Source organism: Falco cherrug, chromosome 1 (genome assembly GCF_023634085.1).
Source record: "Falco cherrug isolate bFalChe1 chromosome 1, bFalChe1.pri, whole genome shotgun sequence".
In the NCBI taxonomy this organism is placed as follows: domain Eukaryota; kingdom Metazoa; phylum Chordata; class Aves; order Falconiformes; family Falconidae; genus Falco; species Falco cherrug.
This window is the reverse complement of record NC_073697.1, coordinates 121293914-121318137: the sequence shown is the minus strand read 5'-3', so window position 1 is coordinate 121318137 and position 24224 is coordinate 121293914. Positions and strand designations below refer to the sequence as shown.

General features: G+C 37.6%; 1 protein-coding gene across 3 annotated transcripts in view; it reads left to right on the top strand.

Annotated features, from left to right (window-relative positions):
- CA10 (carbonic anhydrase 10) overlaps window positions 1–24224 on the top strand; it is a 209833-nt gene that overhangs the window by 151425 nt on the left and 34184 nt on the right. For all 3 annotated transcript variants that reach the window (XM_014281538.3, XM_055700766.1, XM_055700767.1), the window contains one exon: window positions 9589–9774. In XM_014281538.3, coding sequence (XP_014137013.1) covers window positions 9589–9774 — 186 coding nt within the window. The remainder of the gene's footprint in view (window positions 1–9588; window positions 9775–24224) is intronic.

Below are 24224 nucleotides of genomic sequence, written 5' to 3'. Positions count from 1 at the left end.
TTGCTCCTTCTTGGAACTCCATGGCTAGAGTGGCCAGAGGATTTCAAAAAGCAGCAGTTCATTATTTTAGAGGGTTTATGAAAACTTAATAGGTGTAGAAATTTAGAACTTCCTGGAAGCAAAAGAACTAGAGAAATAAAGATCTACAACAAATGGGGTTTTCTGGCTCCTGTAAAATTGTATCGTTAACCTTAATAACAGTGTGTTTTATTGCTGTGCAAAACAGATGAACTTTGAACAGGCGTCCTTCACCCTGCTCAGAAAGCTGTATGCTCCTCTGTCCTTCAGGCAGCAACCTGATGTTCTGGATGCACAACAGCAAGAAGGTTTTGCTGACTTACTAATTTAGGCTTGTGTGTGAGGACATTTTCCTTCCAATTTCTATTCACAGCCGTTAGTAAAAAAGAAAAGATTTTATTTCTGTGTATGTATATATGTACGCACATATATAGATACATGTATATACATCTAAAGATATATAGATGGAGGTAAATAAAGTTGTGAGTATATTAATAATCTACACAACACCACACTGTTACTTGAGTACTTAGCTTGAAAGATACTTCCCAGTATCCCAGGAAGATACTGTATGTCATCTGTTCAGCAGGGAAGTTTCTTTTAAAAGCTGCATTGGGAACAAAAATATTGAAGAAAATGTACAAGCAAAATAAAGATATTAGAAAGTTTGAATACATCTATTAGTATGCAACTGATCATATGAGATATTGAGCAACTAATGCCTAAAGTCTCTCTTGCTATATGGAAAAACATAAGGAAAGTGAAACATGCTGATTTCAATATACGTCCTATAAATTCCATCTGATCTGGATTCCATTGTAAAAAACTCTGGCATTTCAACCAAAGAGCTCTCTGAAAGAAGAGCTCTGAAATCCAGGCAGCTACCAAAGGTCAGTGCATCTCAGTATCACTCACTAAAAAATGACTCAATTAGACCCTCAGGATTTTAATATATTCAATTTTACATTTTAAACCCACATAAAAAATTGAAAGAGTAATTTTTCATTTATCTGGATTTCTCACAAGTTTGTAGGCTTCTGTACCATTTACAACCTTTTGAAAATTTATGTAAGCCTTTAGATTTTAAAAAGGCAGCTCCTTTGACATGCCTTTATCAGAGACAAAAATTATCCCTAACACAGTTTTTAGTGCAGATTCTTCAAACTAAAATCTTGGTACAGATTGCTAGACTAAATTAGGGTAATGAGTTCTCCAAGCCTCAGTTATTCTCTCAATTACTTATTGACTTAGCCTAATTCTAAATAAGGTTAATAAACTAAAAGGAGCACGCAAATGTAAGTTTTCCCTCTTTCATACATTGCTTGCAACTGTGTCACAGCACAGTGCGAGACTTGCCATCAGTGGTAAAAGGTGGCTGTAGACACACAGGATTGCGAATTGCTGAGTCTAGTTCTGCAACTGGACGGTGCAAGTCTCGTGTAGAACACCCTGAAAGATCCTTTTTAAACACTAACACGGCACAGGCTCCTCACAATGAACTTGAGTTCTCTGCTAACAAACCAAAGTCACCCCAGAATCTACCACAGTGCAGACACATCCATGTCTGCTGTTTAAGCCTTAATACTATTTATTTAAAAAAAAACCAAAAGCTGACAATGATCTCAGTATGGAGTCTCTGCCCCATTCTACATACAATCACAAATAACTTAGAATGTCTCATAATCCCTTCACCATTTAACTGGGCTGAAGGTGACTGTGATTATTGTTGCCTTATCTGCTGGGTAACTGCGTGCTGCATGGTTCTTGCTGTATGGGAAGTCCCTTGAGGTCACATTGCCACATAACTTCTTTTCACACATTCCTTTTCCATACTTCAGTTTGCCTGCAAATATTTAGCCTGTAGGTTTCACGATAATACTACATAACAGAAGCGGTGAACATGGAGATCCAGGCTGCTTTCCCTTCTTCAGTTCTTCAGTATTTCTTTTTTCCAACCCAAACAGCACGTAATGGATCCCTCCATGCAGGAAGCTCTTGGCAGCAAGACATATCCCCCTCTTCAAATCCTTGTGGTCCCTCCAGCCTTCAGCCAGCATTGGTGCAAGCCGATCCCTTATCCAGTCGCAGAAGCCAATTTTTCTGCTTGTCTATTTCAATAATTTGATTTTAATTTAAAAAATCCAATGAAAGCTCTGGGATGAAGTTCACCTACTTTCTATGATTTACCTGTGGTTGAGCATGAATTTACTGTAAAGCTAGAGTCAGCGTGCCCAGCAATTATTAACGCTGTCAACACCATAAATTTGGCTGCATCTGCTTTAGGCTCCATAGTTACTAACAAGCAAAAATCACTGCATTAACAGAGTAGTGGAAATACAATAAAGCACTTTATTATCCCTTAAAAGGCAGCATGTGGTATATAGACTCTGTGGGCTATTACCGATGTCCTAGGAGCAGTTTCATTCGTTCACATCCTGTGGCATATAATTATCTCAGACTAACCATGACCCTGCGGGTCCTCTATTAAAATTATATTTTTGTTACAGAATGGTGTATACATTATTGAAGCACATTATTTTGATCACTGAAAATTGACATATTGTGCTCATTAGCCAGTAAGCCTGAATATTTAATTTATGAGGTTTGCTCCAAGTTTTTTACAGATCAGTCACTTAAAGGAAGTAAACAGGCAAAACTGCGCAGCAGTGAATGGGAAAGATGCTTACTGAAAATGGTGCTCTAAAAAGCAAAAAAAAGTGTGTCGTGCCATATGCTGATACATAACACATTACATTAGGCAGGTAAATGGGTTAATTGGACTCATTAACATCATATCCTTTTTAAAACTTTTCAACTAAGAAGATGAAAAGATTATTTTAGTCTTTACACTTCTCTCTTATATTTTACATTTTTCACGCAGGCCTTTTTTAATCAAATATTGATGATGATGCCTGTTGTTCTTCAAAAGCTCAGCAATTATATTGCAGTTCCCTCCCAGTGAGTGGCACTGTATCAAAACTCTGGTATTTCCTTATCTTTATTTCCCTCCCTTCCATTTTTTTTTTTAATAAACATAACATAAGATCTATTGGATTCTTGCCAGAAAGGCAGTCAGGATATTTTGCTTATCCGATGGCCTCCAAGCAACCTGCTGAGCCTGCATCCCGCCAGCACTCTGTCGTAGACAAGAAACCTGCTTATTGCAACAGAGCCCACAATTCTGAGAGTCCTACAGCTGACACCACCACTTCTGAAACTAAAGCCACGGATTACAGTCGTGTCACACAAAAAAGATTAGTTTTTATTTTCTTCCTGGCTGTGGAAGTCCCCATGGAATAAAGGTGGAAGCTGCCTGGGATGGGTCAGCAGTGCTCTCTGCTGGCAGCAAGGAAAGCTTGCAGGACGCACAGCTGGAATCTGCCTTAACATTGCCTTCAAAAATAAAACATGAAATATTTTGAATGTGTGTCTGTGCCTAAGGCCCCGAGACGCTTATAGGCAAATCTATAGAAGACCATAACTTACAAGGTTAAGAAGCATGCCATTTATTGGAAGCATGATTTTGAAAATTATGTTGTACTAGCAGCATTCCCATAATTTCTTTACATACTGTTGCATAAAATGATTAAGCATCAAGGTAAAGGCAAGCAAAAATTATTATGAAAACTAACTATGCAAATGTACAAGTATTCATCAAAAGCACTTAAATAAAACTGAATGATCTGCAGATAGCAGTTGTTTAAAAACAATTTAAAAAATTCTTAGGTCTGTGCATGCGTCTGTGTATATACACACAGAAAACTTCAGGACAAGGACAGAGCTCTCAAAAGTTTGGAAAATCTATAGAACAATTGTCTTCTATTTGATTATATCACTCTCCTCTTTAAGAGAAGACTTTAAAGAACAAGAATAACCTTTTTAAATAACTGTTGAGTAACTAAGAAGAAAACTAAAATCCTTCTATGTTCCAGCTTGGGTCCACTCTAACAGCAGCCAGAAAATCGAGCCAGCAGCATAAAAGTACTTGTAAAACTAACTGGATGCCATAAGCACAATATTAAGAAAATAAATGTTTTTCTATAGCCACTGCTTTGAATTAAGGGAATGTAATTCTGCTGTAGAAAGCAAAGCAGCGTGCCTTAGTAGGTTACATTTGAAATTCTAGTTTGGTGCAATGCTTTGTCACTGTCCCTAAAGTCAGATTTCAAATCACAGACTTGCCCTGAGGTCTGTGTAAACTCTGTGTTCAAACTGTGAAGTCGTTGCTTTGCACATGAGAGGTACAAGGTACTTACTACAGTACAATCCGTTTAAATCAATGAGAATGGTACTTCGTATCACATAATATGGTCTGGTCAAGATTCTATGAACAACTACCAAAAAGAACATTAAATGAAAGGAACTTGCTTGAAGGACTCAGAAAAACATGATTGAGTTTATCACTGCACTTAGGAACTCAGGTTCAGGTGACCTGAGCTACAGAGTGGAATTTTGCGTAGGACAAACCTGTCCCAAGTGTCAAGAAGAAAACAAAACCACCTGGTATTAATGTTGACTTACCCTAGTGAGACAAAAAACAATTGCAGACTTATTTTAGCATTTAAAAAAAAACTCTTGAGACCCACAGATGGCAGATGCTCAGTTTAGTATTAGTGTCCATGTTTTAGTGTTTCCACGGAGCACCAGGTGCTTCCATGAAGCTGCTAAGGAGAAGAGCTGAGCAGAAGCCCTGCGGCGCATTACAGGATCCGTGCTGTGCTCCCTAGGCCAGCCACTGCCTGCTGCTGCATTGATACTGAATGGCAGAAAGCAAAGGTAATGACAAAGTATGTGGCATGAGCAGTTCAGGCGCTGCTAACGGGGGAGGAAAGCCCACCGCTCGCTGAGCCAGCAGAGCTGCTTTCCTGCTCTGCTGCAACATCGGGCTCCAGGAGGGAAATACGGAAGCCAGGTGGCAGATAATCGAAACTTGGTTATTGCAGGACATAAAACTGGGGCACTACGACACCTTCAAAACACTTTTCAGCCCTTGGTGATTTGCTTCCCTACACAGTACTAGGCCTTCTTCCGACTGTATCTATTTTCATCCTAAAGAAAGGAACATCTAATATTGCAGATAAGATCCAAGGACACCACAGCAGGCAGCCATACACAATTGATTTTCTTGCTTCCTTACATTCAGTGCTGCTCTACTGGTAGAGACCGATACAAATTTAAAAATGATCTTGGAACTAATCTTCAGACCACTCTTACCTGAATAAATCCACAATGCACTATTTCATTACGTTGTGAAGGCCCTCAGAAAGCAGAGGGCCTGTGCTACCCTTTGAAGAAAGATGCAAGTGAACTGCTAACGTAAGCGTGGGATTGAAAGGCAAAGAAGCCACCTCAGCTCCCTCTCCTTTCCTTTTGCATCCCCTGCGCACATTTCTAGCATGGCTTTGCCCTGAAACAGGCTTCTTTTTCCGTCACTTCTCCTGCTTAGGGTTTTGAAGGCTATTTTAACACACACTGTAATGTGAAGATGTAGGCCACAAAGTTCTGAAAAATATTTAGTTCAGGACTAGTTGTGGAAGAAAAGATGAAGGGAACAATACGTACAGTTAACTAGGACACAACAAAAATACTTCCACAGCTGCAGGGTTAAAGAACATCATTAGGCAAAAAAATGTGTTGGGATTCTTTTTCCTAATGGTCATGAAAGTCTGCAGAGTTTCAAGATAAACATGCATCAAAGAGTTTGTGTTTATTAGGGATGCATTTGTATTGACATTGCTTGTGTTCCACCTTTCAAAGCGCAGAATTGGGGCTTTTTTGTGATCACAGGGCCAGCAAGTTATACACGGATACCACATGAGTATTCAGATCTTACTTAGAAACGTAGTATAGAATATATTAGCAGCGTGCGCCTGTGTGGCTGTCTTGCATCAAGATAAAGAGAGAATAATGCTGCTGGGGAATTATGTGCACAAAGCTCTGTGAAGCAAGAATTAGAAGTAGTGAGATTAAATAGAAAATAACTACATCAGGAATATGTTAATAATTTAATTAAAGTCTACCAAAGTTGAACTGTTCTGCAATTAAGGTTGAAGCCCAACAACATGCTCTGTTCTACGTGGGGATTTTGCCACAGGTAAAATAACCTGTTTGGAAATGTTTCTTAGTGCATGAGGAAAACGGGATCAACTGAGAGTGTGATATGATCATTAACTTTGACAATGTTGGTCTTCGCTGTTTTCTCAGACAGGGTCTTACTGACATTTTAATATATATTTTCTTTACTGCAGTCTCATTTCTAGTGCATAAGATAAATGTGAATATTGATCCTTCTGAAAAATAGGATCTAGTGCTCTTTTTTCCCCAAGTTTGTTTGCTGTGTTTACATCTTTATATAACTTACAGAACCAAAGGGTTACTAGATAGCAGAGCAAGAAGCAACACAAAGGCCATCACTATGAAGGACTTAGCACCAAAGATTAGTCTGACATATTAGGAAAATAGTTATATAGATATTAACAGATCTTTTCTATTATCCTTTTAAACTACCCTATAACATTTTATCCAGTCCACAGAATGCTATAAAAAATAAATGCAATGCTTTCTGGAGTAGTAGATATTGCTGACAGTACCAGGCAGAGTCAATGTCTTTCCCAGACGGTACCCCAGTCTTCATACTGCTGTAGGAGAACGTACAAAATACAGGAAATACCTCCTTGTTCACTTCTGTGCCTGCAGCTTTTTACAAGACCACATGCAACTGCTTTCAACAAAACTGACTCAGTTTGATCTTCTAAAATGAGGGTGCACCATTACTTTAAAGGCTCAGTACCGTAAAATATGGAAAATCTTTCTTTTATCGGTAGGTTCACATAGTGAATAAGATTGGAACCTTCTTTTTCTCCAGTAGCAGTTGAAACTGCATAGTGAAAAGACAATGTGTTGTTTTCTGCTGAAAACAATGGAAGACAAACTTCTTTTTTTCTTGCATTGTTTTTTGCATGACACTTTCCTACTGAATATAATGCATTTGTGCACTTTGAGCTCACAAAGAGAAAGGAATTGTGTTTATGTGACTGTGTCCTAACAACTGTAAATGGTTATATTTGAAATGCACGCTTTTAAAGGTGATAAAATTTGGGGGTTGTATATAAAACAGACAGTATCCTGAACTGCAATAAACAATTTTACATAGCATTATGGTGGTACTTCCCACAATTAAGCACAGCCTACCATACAAGTCAGAAAGTCTCCAGAAATATATTTTTAAAAAATGTTCCTAAATATTTTGATTTTTCATTCAGATATAATCTGAGTAGCTGGCAAATATAAGACACTTCTGTTCTTCTTGTAGTAAGCAAATGCCCATGAAAGAAGTGCCCATTAAAAGCTGCCAGTAATGGTGGTGTCTGTTGACACTCGAGAAAAGAAATGGGCTTGGGCATGTTCTGAGGGTGCAGTTTGGTCCTGCATCTGGACTAGTATATGCAGCTACTCTTCCCCTGGGCACACACTGACAACAAGAATAGTAGTGCTTCATTTAAACCTAAGAAGGCAGATGAAAGGGCAAGGTCTTGCATTTTTTATATGGAAATTCTTGGATTTTGTCCTACGTGGTGACAAGTCTGTGTGTCCATGGAGGAGATTTTTAGAGTCTCCCTTGAAGTGTTCCTCCCTCCCTGCAGGTCAGAAATGAGGCATGTCAGATCCTTCCTTGCACTACTTGTATTCTTCGTCTGCAGTTATGTGGGGAAATTCTGTTTTAGAACAGTCGATGCAGCCTCATTACAAGCACTGCATTTTTATGAGGGGAGAAATGAGAAAGACAAATGTTACTCCTGTTCATAAATTTGCCTCTTATAATTTCCCCTCTCTGCTCTGCAGAGAGTTATTTGATTCATATTAGGGGTTATTTGGGTCACTTTTACCTTGAGAGAGAAAATAATGGTAACCTAATTTGAGATTTGTACCAATTTAAGTCAGAAAATGGATTCTGAATATTTTGCATAGTTGCTAAATTTAACTGTGTTCAGTGAAGCATGAGTTTCCAAATGTAAGAGGCATTAAACCATTTTCCCCTATTTGTTTTTAATCTACATTTGTTACTTATGATTAGCAATTTTATGTCATTCACATGCAGTGTACTGAAACCGAATTCAATAAACTGACCTTCCACCTATTAAACTGAACTTGGTATTTAATTATGATGCATGCAAAGTCAAGCAGAAAAACTAAGCAGCATTTATAAATAAGATCATTGTGTTTTATTTGCAATGAATAAGATTATTTGTGTTTATTACTTTTCATAAGAAATTTATTACTGCTTATTTTGAATTGGAATAAACACAAAAAATGGAACATCTGTATCAAAGTTTTTTTAAAAAGCAACAATCAAAGGCTGTTTAATCTCATCCATTTAGTTCTATTGCACAGTCTGTTCAGTGTAACTTTTTACAACATACTGTGCAAGAAAACAGGTCATTTAAACTCAGTAATTAGTATTACAGATAAAATGACACTGCAGCAATGTTAATTACTATAGCACTGATGTAGTATAGGATATAATACATAATAGTCATGTCTTTAATTTTAAATTGAAGTGCAACAAAGCATATTATTGCTACGCTTCCTCTTCTTAAAGGAAATGAATATTATTCAAGTGTACCATTTGTATCCATGCAGAATGTTTTTAAATAAATCACAGTTCTGCTTTAATTCAAACTGGCATATTTCACTTTCTAATGGCATAAATTAGGGAATCTCTTGCTCTTGGAACTTTTCCTGTGACAGTGGAAATCATGACAGAATTATATTCCATATGAAAAATTTCCACAATTATTTTCTTTTTCCTTACAGCAGCTGTAAATCAGTTTGCAAATGAAGCACAACATCCAGTCTTTTTAAAAATAAAGATGAATCTTTAAGAGCATTATAGCTATGTGAGGTGTAGTAGGAACTAGAGAGATATACATGATCGAATTGTAATTAATTCTGTACTACTATGGCTAAAATATCCGGCAGTTGTAAACATAAAATATTCATAAGAAAACAAAGAGACTTCCAGAGGACAACAATGAATTTCTTTACCTGCGGCTCCAGTAGGAGTAGGGCTCCCTATTTATGAATAATTATATCTCTGCTTTTTGCAGCACCTTTAGTTTTGGATAACTTTGTTGTAAATATTAAAAGAAGGAAAAAAGACTTAAATTTCAGATTTGTTCAAGTGTATTTAAATAATTTATGTCAGCTGAAATGTTCCCATTTTCAGTGCAGAAATTGTGTAATGAAGCCATTATTCAGACCTTGCATAAAAAAATATTTAAAAGCCTGCTTAGAAGTGTAATATTACTATTCACTGTATTAACCATGTGCCCCTGGCTAAAATATGTACATATGGATTTAGCAAAATATTTGAATATAGTGTAAAAGATTCAAAGCAGAAGTTGAAGCATAACCTCAGGTTGTGTATATCATCTCACAACAATAAGATGTCTTGCTACATTTAAATGAAGATGTGTAAAGAGCAAAATCTTGAAGTATGTATAACTACTTTCCAGGATTTACAGATTATTTTGAAAAAAATGCTTTTTTCCCCCCCCCCATTTTGTTTAGGTCAGTGGGACAATGTATAATACAGGGAGACATGTATCTCTACGATTAGACAAAGAGCATTTGGTCAACATCTCTGGAGGACCGATGACGTATAGTCACCGCTTAGAGGAAATCCGGTTACATTTTGGAAGTGAAGACAGCCAGGGATCAGAGCACCTACTCAATGGACAGGCTTTCTCTGGGGAGGTATGTCAACATACTTGGAGTTACAAATGAACCAGTATGAATTACTTGCTTTCCGTTCCTGCCTGAGTACTTTTTTAGTATTACAAATTACAAACTAATTTGCACTCATAAAAATTGTTTCCCTTTATCGATTCTGAAAATTGGGGACTTGCTTTTTTTTTTTTTTTTTTTTCCCTTATGCACTGAAAATTGTGTGACATATCTAAAAATGAAACTGTTGTATTTATTGTATGCATATGCAAGCCTATATTCTCATATGCGCTACTTACAAAGTAATGGAGTATCTTTTGATAGGTCTTTTATATCTCTAGTAAATGCAAATACAAGATTAACCACAAAGTAATACTGAAAGTGCTTCAAATTCTTGTGAAAGTGCTACTTTTGCTACTTACTGGTGTGTAACACTTTACATTGAGTATCATTCTGTCTTTGAATCATGTGAAAATAAGGTGATACTTAATTTTAGAGATGGTTCTACAGAAGTCTGTTGGTCTCCTCAAGAAATAAAGTTAAATCCACAAGTGAACCATGGCAGAATTGGTACTCGCTTTGTATTTTAAATACATGTCTGTAATAGTCCCAGGAAAGACCATCATTTCATGATCCTGCTAGCTATTGCAGGATGGCCCATTACTCTTGCTGCATAAATATTTTAGTCTTGTATATGGAGTAGTTTTTCAAGATGTATAGTAAATTTTTCAGACTTTCTAGTAGACAAAGCAGAGCCTTTCCATTTTTCATACGTAGGAACTTTTTTACATAGAAAAGATGCGTGGGTTCTGTAGACTTTCTTCAGCTTTGTGACATGTCTGTGAACTATCTAGCACGCAACTCTACTCCACAAACCTTAACAAATGAAATAATGCTTCAGAATAACTGTATATTCCTGTAGGGATTATTTTTAAAGACACTCTAGTTATCCCTGTCATCATTCTTTCAGAAGACCTAAATGAATAGGTTTTCATAATAAAGCATTTATTTTCTTGGAGATGAATAATCAAATTACCATCTGTACTATCTATCACAGACTCTGGTGATGAGTCAGTTAATGCATGGCATTTTCTTTGGCACTGTGCAACAGCAGTTATTTAAGAGTAGGAAATTAATTGCAGAGTTGTCAAATGATGGTATTATAATTGATGGTAATAATTTGCTTTGTTTTATAAGATACATAGATGTATAATAATGCCAGCTTTTTTATGAAATTATTCATGTCTTACACATTTGACTGCTGGTTGCCTTCGTTAAATTCTGTGATAAGTGAACATATGATGTATTACTCCTTTACAAGCTGAAAGTTAAGAATGCTGTAGTAAATAAGGTCCTTGCTTTGCTATTCCAATTTACAGAAGAGCAATATTCAAACAAAAGCAAGTTGACTGAAGAACAAAGCAAAAATCTGGTTGAAGCATACCGTTGCACTTGATATGATGTATCAGCATCATTTTTAAGAGGTTTTAAGCTATAAATTCATCAGTCATAGACTGCAACAAAAGGTAAAAACATAGAGCATTGTTCTGCAATACTAACTAACTAAGCTCCCTGGTTTTGAAAGTGGTATTGAAGTACTGGTAATGTCTGGTATTTGCTAACAGAGACCTTCAGTTTTTCCTCAATAAAAGCAGCAAACCTAGCTAAGTGGAAACTGCTGTCAGTCAGTCATGCACATATGCAGGATTCATCTAGTTATCTGAATGCCTCCTACAGTGAATAGAAAGAGATTAGCATCTTCAGAGGATGATCATTCCTGAGGGCCAGAGATGCATCTTGTAGGACAGGACAAATCACTCTGTGGAGATGCATCTCCCTTGACGACAGAGCAGAGACAAACAACAGGCCAAATACCTTAGACTAGACCCCTCCTTTTCAGGTGGTGGGATGAATTCTGGCCTTTGAGAATGTGTTTTTCAAAGTTTCAGATAGTTGTTTTGGACAGGTAAGTTCCAATAAGATCAAGTATTAATTACTAATCTGAACCTGCATCTGCACCATTAAGTCTTATTTACAGAACACATACTGTTTCCAAATTACAAGCACAGATTCAAATCAATCGCGCTGAATAGCATGGCTGCACATTTTCAGTGAAGGATGGCAGCTGACAGTGTTCTTGGAATATATATCCACCTGTACAAGTGCTGTCTGTATAAGTAAGTGATTCTCGATAAGCTCTCAGCTCTGGAAAATGTAATGTCTACAGCTCCCAGCAACTATAGTAAGAAAACTGTAAACAAGCTAGCTGACTTTATGATAGAGTGCATGTCTTTATAATGTAACGTATGCTTTCAAGACTGTTGCTGCTAATTACTGTTCACTTCTGCTTTGGCTAATGCTGTCAGAGGAGATGGGATAAAGAAAAATAACTGTATAAGTGCATTAGTTTAATTTAGCTAGTGCAGGTAAGAATAGCAATGAATATTTGCTGGCTTAGGCTTTAGCCATTGTAGGCAACTAGAGAAAAATCATTGCAGGATTACACTGTTTGACTGCTAATTGCACACTAACTCCCATGACACTGCCTTGTTACTGCTGTTCTTATTTGTGTCGGACAAAATCACTACAGGTTTTACATTGAAACCTCTTTTTTCCTATGGAAACAATACCCAAGGATGAAGTCACCCAAGAAGTGCAAACTATTCCAGTAGATCACAATTGGATAATTCCTGCTCCTTCTTCCCTCCACTCCCACCCAGATCTGACCCTTCATTTTCACTGAGGTCTCCAAGGCATGTTCAAGTCAGCACATTGCAGAGGGACAAGGAGAACCTGGGGAGGAGTCAGGGGAAGGAGCAATGCCTCTCCCTCACAGCACTGGGAAACTATCAGATTGGCTCAAACAAATCTAAATTAAATCCAAGTGCGGACAAGGCAGAAGCTTTTAAACAGCCCCAATGTATCTTGAATCAGCTGCAATGTTCTTTACGCATCTGGAAATCCCACCTAACAGCCTTACTAAGCAAGCAGTTTGTTCTTAGCGACTTATTTTTGCCTAGTGAAGATGTTATGCAAGTGGGCAGGCACACAGAGCAGGCTAGACAGCATGGGAGTGGCACCATGGCATGAAAACCAATCTAGGAACAGCAAATTATTTCAAAATATACTGTGGTCTGAATGATACTAAGAGGCTTGTAATTTCCAGGCTTTAACATTTAACTAGGTGTTAAAGGCTGTCAAGAGAGATCTCTACAATAATCTGGTTACCTTTCAGCCCCTAATTATCACTTTAGTAGGCAGAATAACTGAACTCATGCTTAAGTAGTTTGAGTGTAAGGGCTTTAAAACTGTGTATCAGATTATCATCAATATGTTTGGCACTGCTAACATAGCAAGAAAGGCAGGCATTGGAATACTTAAATAAATACATCAAGCATTTACTTGTCCCTCCGATACATACTTAAGTGTGTTTAATTCCCTGCTCTTTGCATAAGCATCCTACTGTATTACAATGATTAAAAGAAAATCTTGGGTCAAGCAAAGTCCCCAACTAAGACACCAATCAATTGTGTCTGCTGCCTAATGTCACTATGCAAGACAGGTTTTAATGCTTCAGAGTCCATATAATTTAATAAGAAAGACGATCTTCCTTTCAGACAGCAGCAGTACAAACTACAGCAGAATTTACCAGAGTGCTGCTGTTCTAGCTCTGTCTACCTTGTTAAAATAAAAAGGTAACAACTTCCAAAAGTCCATGGTGGAAATGGGACCTGTTAACTTTACCATGTGACAAAGTCATAAAAACCCATACCTTTTTTTTTTTTTTTCCCCCAAGCAGAATAATGAAAAATGTGCTGCCAAGACCTCCAACGACTTTATGGCTGTGCACTATAGTAGCCTTATCAATGTAAAGGCAGAAAGTCAAGGAGCTTAATTATTTGGGGTTATGCACTTTTCACAAACTCAGCAACTGGAGACTTTCAAACAACAGACCATAGCCCACAACACATAAAAAACCACGTTTCTTCTTCTGACAGAGATTATAAACACACAATTACTTCATTCACTACATAAGAAGTAAAATAAAAGGCAGAAGAGTATCTAGATAAATGAATACATATTGCAAGCTATACACACAGCTTGGAACTGACATTTATTTTTGCTGCTGCTAAAAGCCACTAAGAAAACCAAATAAAATTCAAGAAAATGGGAATCAAAGGGGGAAGATGGAAATTCTGAAACATCAGCCTTCTCCTGCTACTGCAATTTCTCTTAACTGCAGTCATATTCAATGTGAGTGGGTAACTTCTGGTGATAGTAAAGGATTACTTATCACAGGGATCAGTGTTGCAAATCCAACTTCTGATATTTTTAGAAGCAGGACTGTCGGACAGACAGCCTATGAGAAGCATCCAGCCAGCTGGAATAATTTAATCCAGCCTGCTGCAGAATTAGTCTGAATTGTTAAATCAGAAATGCAGCTCTGTCACTGAGACCTTCTGTGCACCTTTGACTTACCTGTGTGGTTCCAAACAGCCTCCCCAAAAACCCTAATGTTGGTATTCTCTATATAAAAAAAACAAAACCAAAAAAAACCAAACAAACCAAAACCGCAACAACTCAAAAAACAAACAACCAAAAAAACCCAAAGCAAACAAACAAACAACAACAAAAAAAACCCCAAAAAAACCAAACAAAAAAAACCTTTATTGGAATAAAGTATTGTAGTACGGTATATGTGCTATGACTTCAGTTACGTTGGCAAAGCAGAACAAGTCGTGGCCAATTAACATGTCACAACAAACAGCAAGTACAGGCCAACACTATATCGCATTGCTTGTTACAAGCCATTTACATCTCCTTTTATTTGATAAGGCCCCTGTCTTCTTCCACGGAATTTCATCCCCTAGAAGGTGACCATTCAGTTGCGCCTCCCACGTGCCATTTGGCTCGAGGCTTTGCCTACCTTTCTAACCTATGGGTCAGTTCTGCACAAACCCTCCTGTTTTCTCCACACAGTTCCCTACACTTACCCAATATTTAGATTCCTCTCCCAGGTCTGATTTCTGGTTTGTTCTCTATAGGAAGCCTCATTGCTGTGAGGATTTGTGAGTCCAGCATGGCTTCACATCAGATTTTGCTAGCACATAGTCCTTCCTGAGGAAGGGAGCATTAAATCAGCTAGTGATGCCACTGAGCAGGGAGGACAGGACACTCGTGCTCCTTCGTAACCGCGTCCTTACAGGTGGTTGCAACACCAAAGCAGACCTAGCTCTAAGCAGCCCCTACTATGCCTCAGAACACTGGCACTCCTGCCAACGGCTTGCAGAAGGAAGTTTGAAATTCAGATCTGTCAGTTGCCACAGGCCATCTGTATTACATTTTGGAGACTTTATTGGAAATGATGCCGGTCATTTTTAAGTATTTCAGCCAGAAGATAAGTTTACTGTACTCCGGTGCTTATTAATGTTGAAAAATAAGCCTCTGAGGAAAGTACCAGATGAGAGAACACATGTCTAATGGAAGGGTGGTTTAGTAAAATCTCTATAACCTTCAGATTAATGTTCAGCTTCAGAGGAGAAAGTCAATGGGATAATGAATTAAATTGCTATAGGAACAGAATATAAATCAGGAAGAGGTGGTGGTATTGTCATCACTACAGGATAAGGAGACTGTTCACATGAGTAATTCAAAATCAGTGGGAAATGAACATGTGCATTAGTTACAAGAATGCACCTCTGTCCATCCTAAAGATTACAAGTGGTGTCACCCGAAATTTTGTAAAATATTCATATCCACAAAAAGCAGAGTTAGAATCCAAAAGACACTTACTCATCATCACACGCTTATTGTGTTTTTCTAAACCAAAATCAATTTTATATTTACAGTTAAATGGGGTTTTATTGCTGGTTAATATAACACAAAATAGGATTGAACAATATATTAACGCAGATTGAGGGATACTCACACCTGACTGTCCTCTGCTAATTTAAGAGCTCTGAATCATCCAATGGAAATTCCTTTCCACTCTCTAGTGACTTTATAAAGAAATTAGGCTCTTCAGCAGAGATGTGTTTTAGTAGCAGGCTGTCTGGTCTGTCTCCCCTGTAAAACTTTGTGGATATGAAATGGGTGTCCCTCCGGTCAGCAGAGCCCTTTGGATTTAAAAGCATGGTCCATAGGAAAAAAAGAAAAAGTATGATCCGAGGAAGAACACTGCAGAGGTAATCTAGACAGCAAAGCTTGCAGGGAGGCATGCTTGGAAACCCATGCTATTTTTTAAAGCGAAACTTATCAAAAACATTTGTAAATATTCCCAAAATACTTCCCAAAGAAAAATGAAATTATAAGTGCAGATTCTAAGCAAAAGTTTTATTGACTAAAGAGTCATTAAGGTGCTAAGGCTAATACAACACTTACTGTACCTGAAACCAGCAATAAAACAGAGGTAACAATAAGACACTATAAATGGAGTGGGAAAATAAAAGGTAATGCTTGAATTTATGGTATATTTTTCTGTCAGGTATGGATCATACTGTTCCAGAACCACTGCATGAAGTAATACACAATAATTAACCATAGTCTGTGCAAACGTATAATTTAGATTACGCAGCCTGTTAAACTGCCGGACTGTGGCCTCCCTTCCAGGACTGTAGCTGAGAGCAGGCAGAAGCTAGAGGGGGAGATCAAAATGCTCTGAGTCTCCCGAGCAAAGCAGAAAACCTGAACATCCCTCATGCTCCCCGTCAAAGTGCAACATTTAAACAAGCCTTTGACACATGTACCGGTACATCATCTGTGGCTGCTCTCTGCTCTCAGAGGAAGAGGCACACGATGCCTCTCAGCTCTGTGGAGTGCAAGTACCTTGCAATGCAGTTACGTTCCTGCACTTCTGCAAGCCAGCTCAGCACCAGCTTTCCACCTGAACCTGAATAGTTTCAATGGGAATAAGGACAGAAAAGTTTGGGGCACATAGCAACTGAAGAAATAAACTTATCCCCCAGCTGCTACACAGGACTATATAAAGGAACAAGCTACAAAATATAAAAAATTCTGCAGGTTTCATGAGCTACTGCAAATAATTTTTCAAAATCTAATACTGAAAAACTGAATGCTACGTTTTAATTCCCAGATGTCTCATGTTATTTTGTTCTGACCCTTCTGTACTTACATTTCTTAAAGAATTCAAAGCATCTGAGCTATACATATTTAACTGTTACTTTGTCGATGGATAAGAAACAAGGTCTGAAGATAATATGCAAACTAATTGCTGTGCCAAATTCCATTTACTTGCTTTCATGTTCCATTAGATTTTTGTAGGGGGTTTTTGGTGTGAGATTTTCAGCATTATGTACACTTATATGAATTACAGACAGGAGATGACAACGAGTGATTCCTTGAAAGCAAAAGCTGAAAATGGGTGGAAAGCCAGGCAGGAATGGAACCGTCTAAACATCCCTGGCTACAACAGCAGTAATAACAATTTTAAAGTACCAGTCAGAATAACATGTTGGCATCCAGGTATTTTGAAAGCAGCAAATGGGCAATATTTAAAATGCAGTCAGTGTTTTGTAGCAAGGAAGTCTCTCCTTTTGAACTACTCAACTGGAAACCACACGAAAGATGGCTTTCCAGGAATATGGAACAGAAATTTTAGTGGTGTATTTTACATCAAAATGCAGTAAACTTCCTACATTAGCTATGTGCTAAAAATGTATCTTAATCCTTAGTAACCTTCAAGAGAAGTTTCATCTTTAACACTTTTGAAGTGGAATAGTTGACGTTTAACTTATGTTCCTTCCTGTGTTTTTTTGCTAGACAGTCATCTTGAAGTCATGGGCAATACATGCTTGTTAAACAACAAAACCCAAAATTCAATAGCCAGGAGAAGTTATAGAATCAAGTGAAGGTGTAGCAGCTATAAATCACTGATCATAAATATATAAATAGAAAAAATACACAGCAAGTAAAATTCATTTTTCTATGAATGGCTGCATTGCTAGGCAGTGCCAGTGTACTCTTGCAGTCATAGTCTTACATTTAGTGCTGTTGTAGTCATACTGCCATTTTTAAAGGAAAATTGCATTCTAGAAATAGCCTGTTTTATCCTTCCCCTAGGAAAAAACGTTAATTACACAAATCAAGTTATATAATGTCTGAACTTTGTATCAGCAATAAAGAATTTTACTTCATGTATAATCAGCTTCTCATATCATAAATATCATTCATGTTATTTTTTCACCTTTCTAAAACCTGATTACCAGTGGAAATACAAATGAGGTTTTTTACTTGTTTTTTTGCAAGGGGAAGAATTTACACTTCACACTGTAGACCTAAGTGTGCGTTTTATGATAGCAGAGATAAAACTGCACAAGTTTAATGGTTTTATTTGAAGCAAACAGTAATAGGATGTTTCTCTTGGTGTATAAACAACAGAGGTTTAGTTATTGCACCAACAGGGAGTCAGGATTGGACCTGGATACAGCTATGGCTCTTCGTAGAATACAAACTAAGAAAAAGATATGGGGGGAAAATTACATATTTACTTTTAGCAGAAAGACTAACAATAACATATAATTGAAAGGAACAGTCATCTAATTTTATAATCCCAAACATTCATTAGATACCATCTGGAGTTTGAATGATGCTTTAGAACAAGTGTTTAACCACTTACAAAACTTGAGACTAAATTTCAGGTACCCAAGCAGGATTTTGATCTTTGTTTTAGGCTTGCAGTTTGTCACTTTATCAGATTACTGAGTTTTTTTTGTAGTCATTGCAGGTGAAAAATTACAGTTCACTGTCACATCAGATAAATGAAGGACCTTTACAGAAATATTTTAGTATGCCATCATTTTGATTATTTTGACATGGTAAAATTGTCTGAAACAAATCACATTAAGTCTTTCTGGAATAATTAAATACATTAACATTTCAGACAACGAACTATACAGAAATCACCTGATTTCTGTAGATTCTTAATTGGTTTCTAGAAAGCATTATTAAAAATTTAAGTATTTGAAAATTTTATATATAAGGTTTAAGGGAGTCATTCTTAAAGCAATGAGTGAAAGGCTGTTAAGTTAGGTACCAGCTGCTACATGGCACTGACGTTTTCTTCATTATTTCCACTGATGTGCAATAGGACTTCTACTCTCAAGTCAGTTATAGCAAGAATCAAAAATGTTTTTGCAAATATTTGCTTATCTATCACCTAAGTCTGAAAGCATCCAGATTCCCTAGATTTCTCAATGCTTTACCAAAGCACATTATTCTTCCTGGATTCTGTATAGGAAATTCTGGATGCTTGATACAAGGAGTTCCATTTCTGGGGCCCAGGGTTTTTTGCTTCTATGTATTACCTCCTGGAGATTTTGTGACACAAGCTCCATAGATACTGTCTGCTATATACTGAAATTTAAGAAACTGTACAGGCAAATATTTCAAGGCAAATATTCAAAAATACTGGGTTTTTTTCCCCTCTTCCTTTTCATTATCTATATACGTGGGTGTTCCTTATCAGAAAACTTTCCTTCTTTGGAAACTACTTTGCTCAATCTTATAAACGATCCATCCATTAGCAGAATTGTAGGACCTGTCCAAACAAATCGCAACCTTATATTAATGCAGCATGTGACACGGCAAAATATCTACTGCGTGAAATAATAAATACTGAATTTCTTTGAAACTGAGTGAAACAGATCCCTTTAATAATAAATACATTTTTGCACGTGTTTATTTTTCAGTTACCAACTGTTCTCTTTTTGGGGGGGAGGGAGAAGTGGAAAAGAGTGTCAATGTACTGAGAGCACAGTCTGTCACTGACTATAATCTAAATCCCTTTGGTGCCTCAATTTTAAAATCCAGCATCATAAAGCAATAAGGTGGAGTTTTTCTGCTTAGAGTAGCAGCTGTAGGATTTGCTCTTTTAAACCACTGGGACATTAAAACATTCAGCACTCTAAACCTCCAGTGTCACTTTGGAAGTATTCGCTCTGCCTCATTCCAAATTATTATCATTTGCTTGGGTTGCCTTTACTTGCTACGGGATGATTCTTCCTTAATTAAAGAGTAATTTACCTCTGCAGATGAAAAACTATGGTCACTTTGAATTATTTTTTTTCACTTGGTAGTGATTTTTCCATTACACTTCTTGAGAATTTTAACTTTTCCCAAAAATGTATTTAATGTAACATTACAGAGAAAGGAGGACTCAGACTAACTTCTTATATAAAAGCTTTTGCAGCCATTATGGACAACCACAAAAGAAAAGAAAAAGCAAGCATATGTGAATTTTTATTATCTGTGCAATTTACCAAAACAATAAAAAAACAGTGAATAATTACTGCAGACATCACCCTGGAAAAAAACTCTCATGAAGGCAATGGACTTTAGTCTGAGGTAAAATTGTATGATTTGGTATTTATCAATATCTGATCAATATCTGATGCACAGACATCAGAGTGCAAAAAACCATAGTAACCTTTTAGCCCAGTCTCTCTTCAGTGATGCTGCCTGTGCACTGGAGGATGAGTGCTGGCAATCAATCATAAACGGGAGAATCCAGAGTTAATAACAGGTGAGATGCTACACTTTCAAAATACTGATCAGTCACCAGCGAACACAGCGAAGTTCCTCAGGCACTTTCGTGTTTGGTGCTGAGCATTCACACAGCCACGCGTGTCTTGACTGCAGCAATCTGTTTAAAGCCTAAATGGAGTCAAAGCCAACTAAGTTCTGAGAGCAAGCATGGCCCTTGTAGCCCAGAGAGTGAGGATTCACTTTGGAAGCTATCATCCACGTACAAACGGAAGAGCTTCAGACAGCAAATGTGACCCTGATTTTGAACAGTCTATACTTGTTGGTAGATCTCTCTTGCAAGAGGCAGGAGTGCCTGGCTTGTACCCGTGTCCAAATCAGGCAAAGGAGGCAGCCAAGACAGCGTAAAAGCTCTTCCATGTCCTACATGGATGCCCTGGTGGCTGGGACCTGGGACCTGAACGGTGGGAGGGACCACATCCTCCTAGGACTGAATTAGCCCAGGAGGAGCTCCAGCTCAGAAGTCTCCCTCCTCCCTGATAATAATTACCTTTTCTAATACATGGTGACAGCTGTGAGCCCTTACTGTTAGCTGTCTAACCTTCAGTTTATTTCTGTAGCTTCAGCTACTCCTTTGGTTGGTCTTTGTCCCTTACCTTATGTCTAATAGTTGCTTATGAGACATTTTAGCATCTTAGTAAAAAGCCAACTAAATCATGTCAATTCTAGCTGCCTTTTTATTACATTTTCAGGGAACACTGTGGGGTTGCAGAGTTACAGTTTTCATTTAGCATACTGACTTGACCTTCCACCATCACTGTAGACCTTTCCTTAATTAAAAGGACACAGGCACACACTGCCTCCCAGAAGTCAAAACAAAATACCTCCAATTTAAAGTATTTTAACCATCTAGGTAATTGATATTTTCAATAGAGACTGAGAAGAAAATACTTCTAAATCTTGTTCACGGTAGACAAAACTGTGATAGATAATAGATGAGGATATTTTAGAAACAATAAAGGGAGGCAAACAAGTTTTTGTTATCATGTCATAAGCATATATTTCTAAAATTATTACAATTAGATCAGTTTCTTAGGCTTACCTAGCTTTAAAATAGCATGTGAGTGACAGCTGGCATAACAGCGTCAGTGTTAACACTGCGGAGAATCAGAATCAACAAGGTTAAACCACATTCCTTCGAAGTCCACTTCCTTTCCATTTATCTTTTAATATCTCACCACCACTATCTGTCTGCACTCTTATCTCTGTATAAACTAACTGGACATTACTGCACACACCTGCCAAGATTTGCTGATTTAAAACTCAGTAGAAATTAATTCAACGTGTTCAGTTACTTTTCAGTAGGTAGGTTGGGTTTTTTTAATCTAACAGCCATGAAAACATTTTCTAACTGGCTATTTGCCATAGGCACACTAGAAAAGGACCATATACAAGTTATTACTCTGAAAGTTCTATCAAAAGCAAAGAGAGTTCTGGATTTTAGCTAGAAGGGGCAAGTCCATTACTGCCCATCTCTTTCCACCATCTCAAATTTTATTTACTCTTTCTTATCAAAATATGAACATGCTACTGCCATCTAGTCTCTGGAAATTCTGCTAATAACAGAACCAGTTGGCAACATAGTCTTAATCTGCTTAACCTTGAGTATAGAACTGGTCAGAAACAGCTGTCAAAGTGTCTCAGTTGCATAATTCCTATCAATAAAAAAGTGGGGGTTTTTATTCTTCAAGGCATATTCAATGTGAACAGTATACATTTGGCATATTTTTTATGTGAATTTTTGCTTTTTTCACCTTTAGCAATATCTTTCCCATTTCTTCCAGCAATCTAAGCACAAAGCGATCAAAGACTGAGCTATCAATCCTACACAGTATCCCCAGTCCAGCCTGATACTTTGAGGTCTGTGTCCAAAGCACAGCATGTAGGTATGGTCCCAAGAGGCCCATCATTTTTTGTGTTTATACAGGACTTAATCTTACAACATCCATGGCTACAGGAGCTCAGCCACCCAATTCTCATTGCCTGCTGCTTTTTTGCTTCATACCACGTAAGTCTGAAATACCCTGGCGAGGTTGTTCATTTGCAATACCCTGTCTGAGGCAGACAGAAGTTTCTTCCAGCTGCTCCAATCCAACAAACTATCAATGCAGTATGTTGCACTGCACTAAAATTCATTTATATAAAGCAGTAGCGAAGCATGGCTTTCAAATTGTGGGTTCTGCTAAAATTCTCCAGAAGCAGCAAGAAAGAAACCTTTACTCTTTTTTTAATTTTTTGAGAGACCAAAAAACTTTTGGTAACATGCATAAATGATGAATTAGCATACTCATCTGAAATAAGGAATTCTGATTCAGAAAAGGTTAAAAGACTTCACAGTACTAAATGTAGTACAGTCAAGTGCTTTGAGAGAAGACAGGTAGTATTCATTACTTTATTCATTACTTGCTTTCTTCACATAAAAACAACAAGGAAGGGTCAATAAAATATCATAAAAATATGCTACCAATAAAAGCCTAATTAAAAATACATAAAGTATTTGCAGAAAAATCCATCATGGGTGAAACCTAAAGCCCTGTTTACCACACATTCCTTTAGCAGGACATGCCTATACTTCAAAGACAGAAACTAATAATCAAAGAGTCAGAGCTCTGGTCCCAATTCTGCAGGTTGTGAAATTACTTTGTGGCTTTGGGGTTTGTGGATTGTTTCTAAAGAGTATTGTGGCATTGACCTGTGGAGCCAGTTTTACGCAAAATAGAAATTACTACACCAAGATTGCTCCAGCTAAGGTAGATTTGGGCATATTTTGTTCCATTTTTACTTTCAGAACGGCGGTCACTGAGCTATTTTCAGTGAGGTGGCTAATGGACAAGCTTGGGAGAATGGTACTGCTGTGGTTTTAAGCAGAATGGTCCAGTCCTGACCATTCCTGCTTTAGGCATGATTAGTGCCATAAGAGAGGTATCAGACAGGAATACTTCCACGCACATCCAAGGCTGCAAATTAAAGCCTAACTCTAGGAGTTGTGGTTTCAGGCATAGTTCTCTATGGAAGTTTTAAAGTTCCCGTGCTCTAGATTGTCCCTTTGACCATCTGCCTGTACCCACAAACAAAACTTTATACACACTTACAGCCCTGCTGAGGGCAGGGACATCACAGGAAAACCCACAAATTACTGTAAGATAAACTAGAGTGATGAAGACATCAGGTCTCCAGGCTCTTGGCTAAATCACAAGACAAACTGGAAGGAAATCAGGCAGATTTCTGATAGCCTCTGCTTGTATTTCAGCAAAATTTCTTTGAAATCAATTTCCCTCCATGAGGTACTTTGGTTTTGACATGTAAGCATTTTCCAGCAAAACCCTGTTTCAGCAAAAAAAAATCCCAACTAGTTCTGCTTATGATTAGTGCAAGGCCTGATTCTGTGTGAAGCCCAAGGGTGTGTTGAGTTAAGAGGATTTTCACTGTTTGATTTGTAGCTTAAAACCTCCCCGTCTACTGTTTCTAAGTCACAAAAGGCACAATAGCGGGACTGTTCTTCCTCCTAACTGGTAGAGCTATTCCTTGAGGCAGTTAATTGGGGGGGGGGGGGGGGCAATAAAAAAATTACCTTTATTTTTCCAGATTCTAATATTCTAATGAACGTCTGTCTGTTCCATTCTCATAGGATTTTCTTTTAGAAATCCAGGAAAATGCTGAAAGAAAAAATGACAGGGTAAAAAAAAAATAAAATAAAATCAGTATCAGAAGCTCCAAAAGCCTTTTTTCCTGTGGCCTATTTGAAAATACATACATTCTTTTTAGATAGACTCAGTACTGGAAATAAATACTTCAAAGAAAGTTGGAAATCTTTTGTTAGAATTCTGAGCTTTCAGGCAGCACGTTCAGGCCTGTCCCCACAAATCTTTGTATACATTAACGGCCCCATTGAAATAAATGAAACCATGGGCCTGCCAATA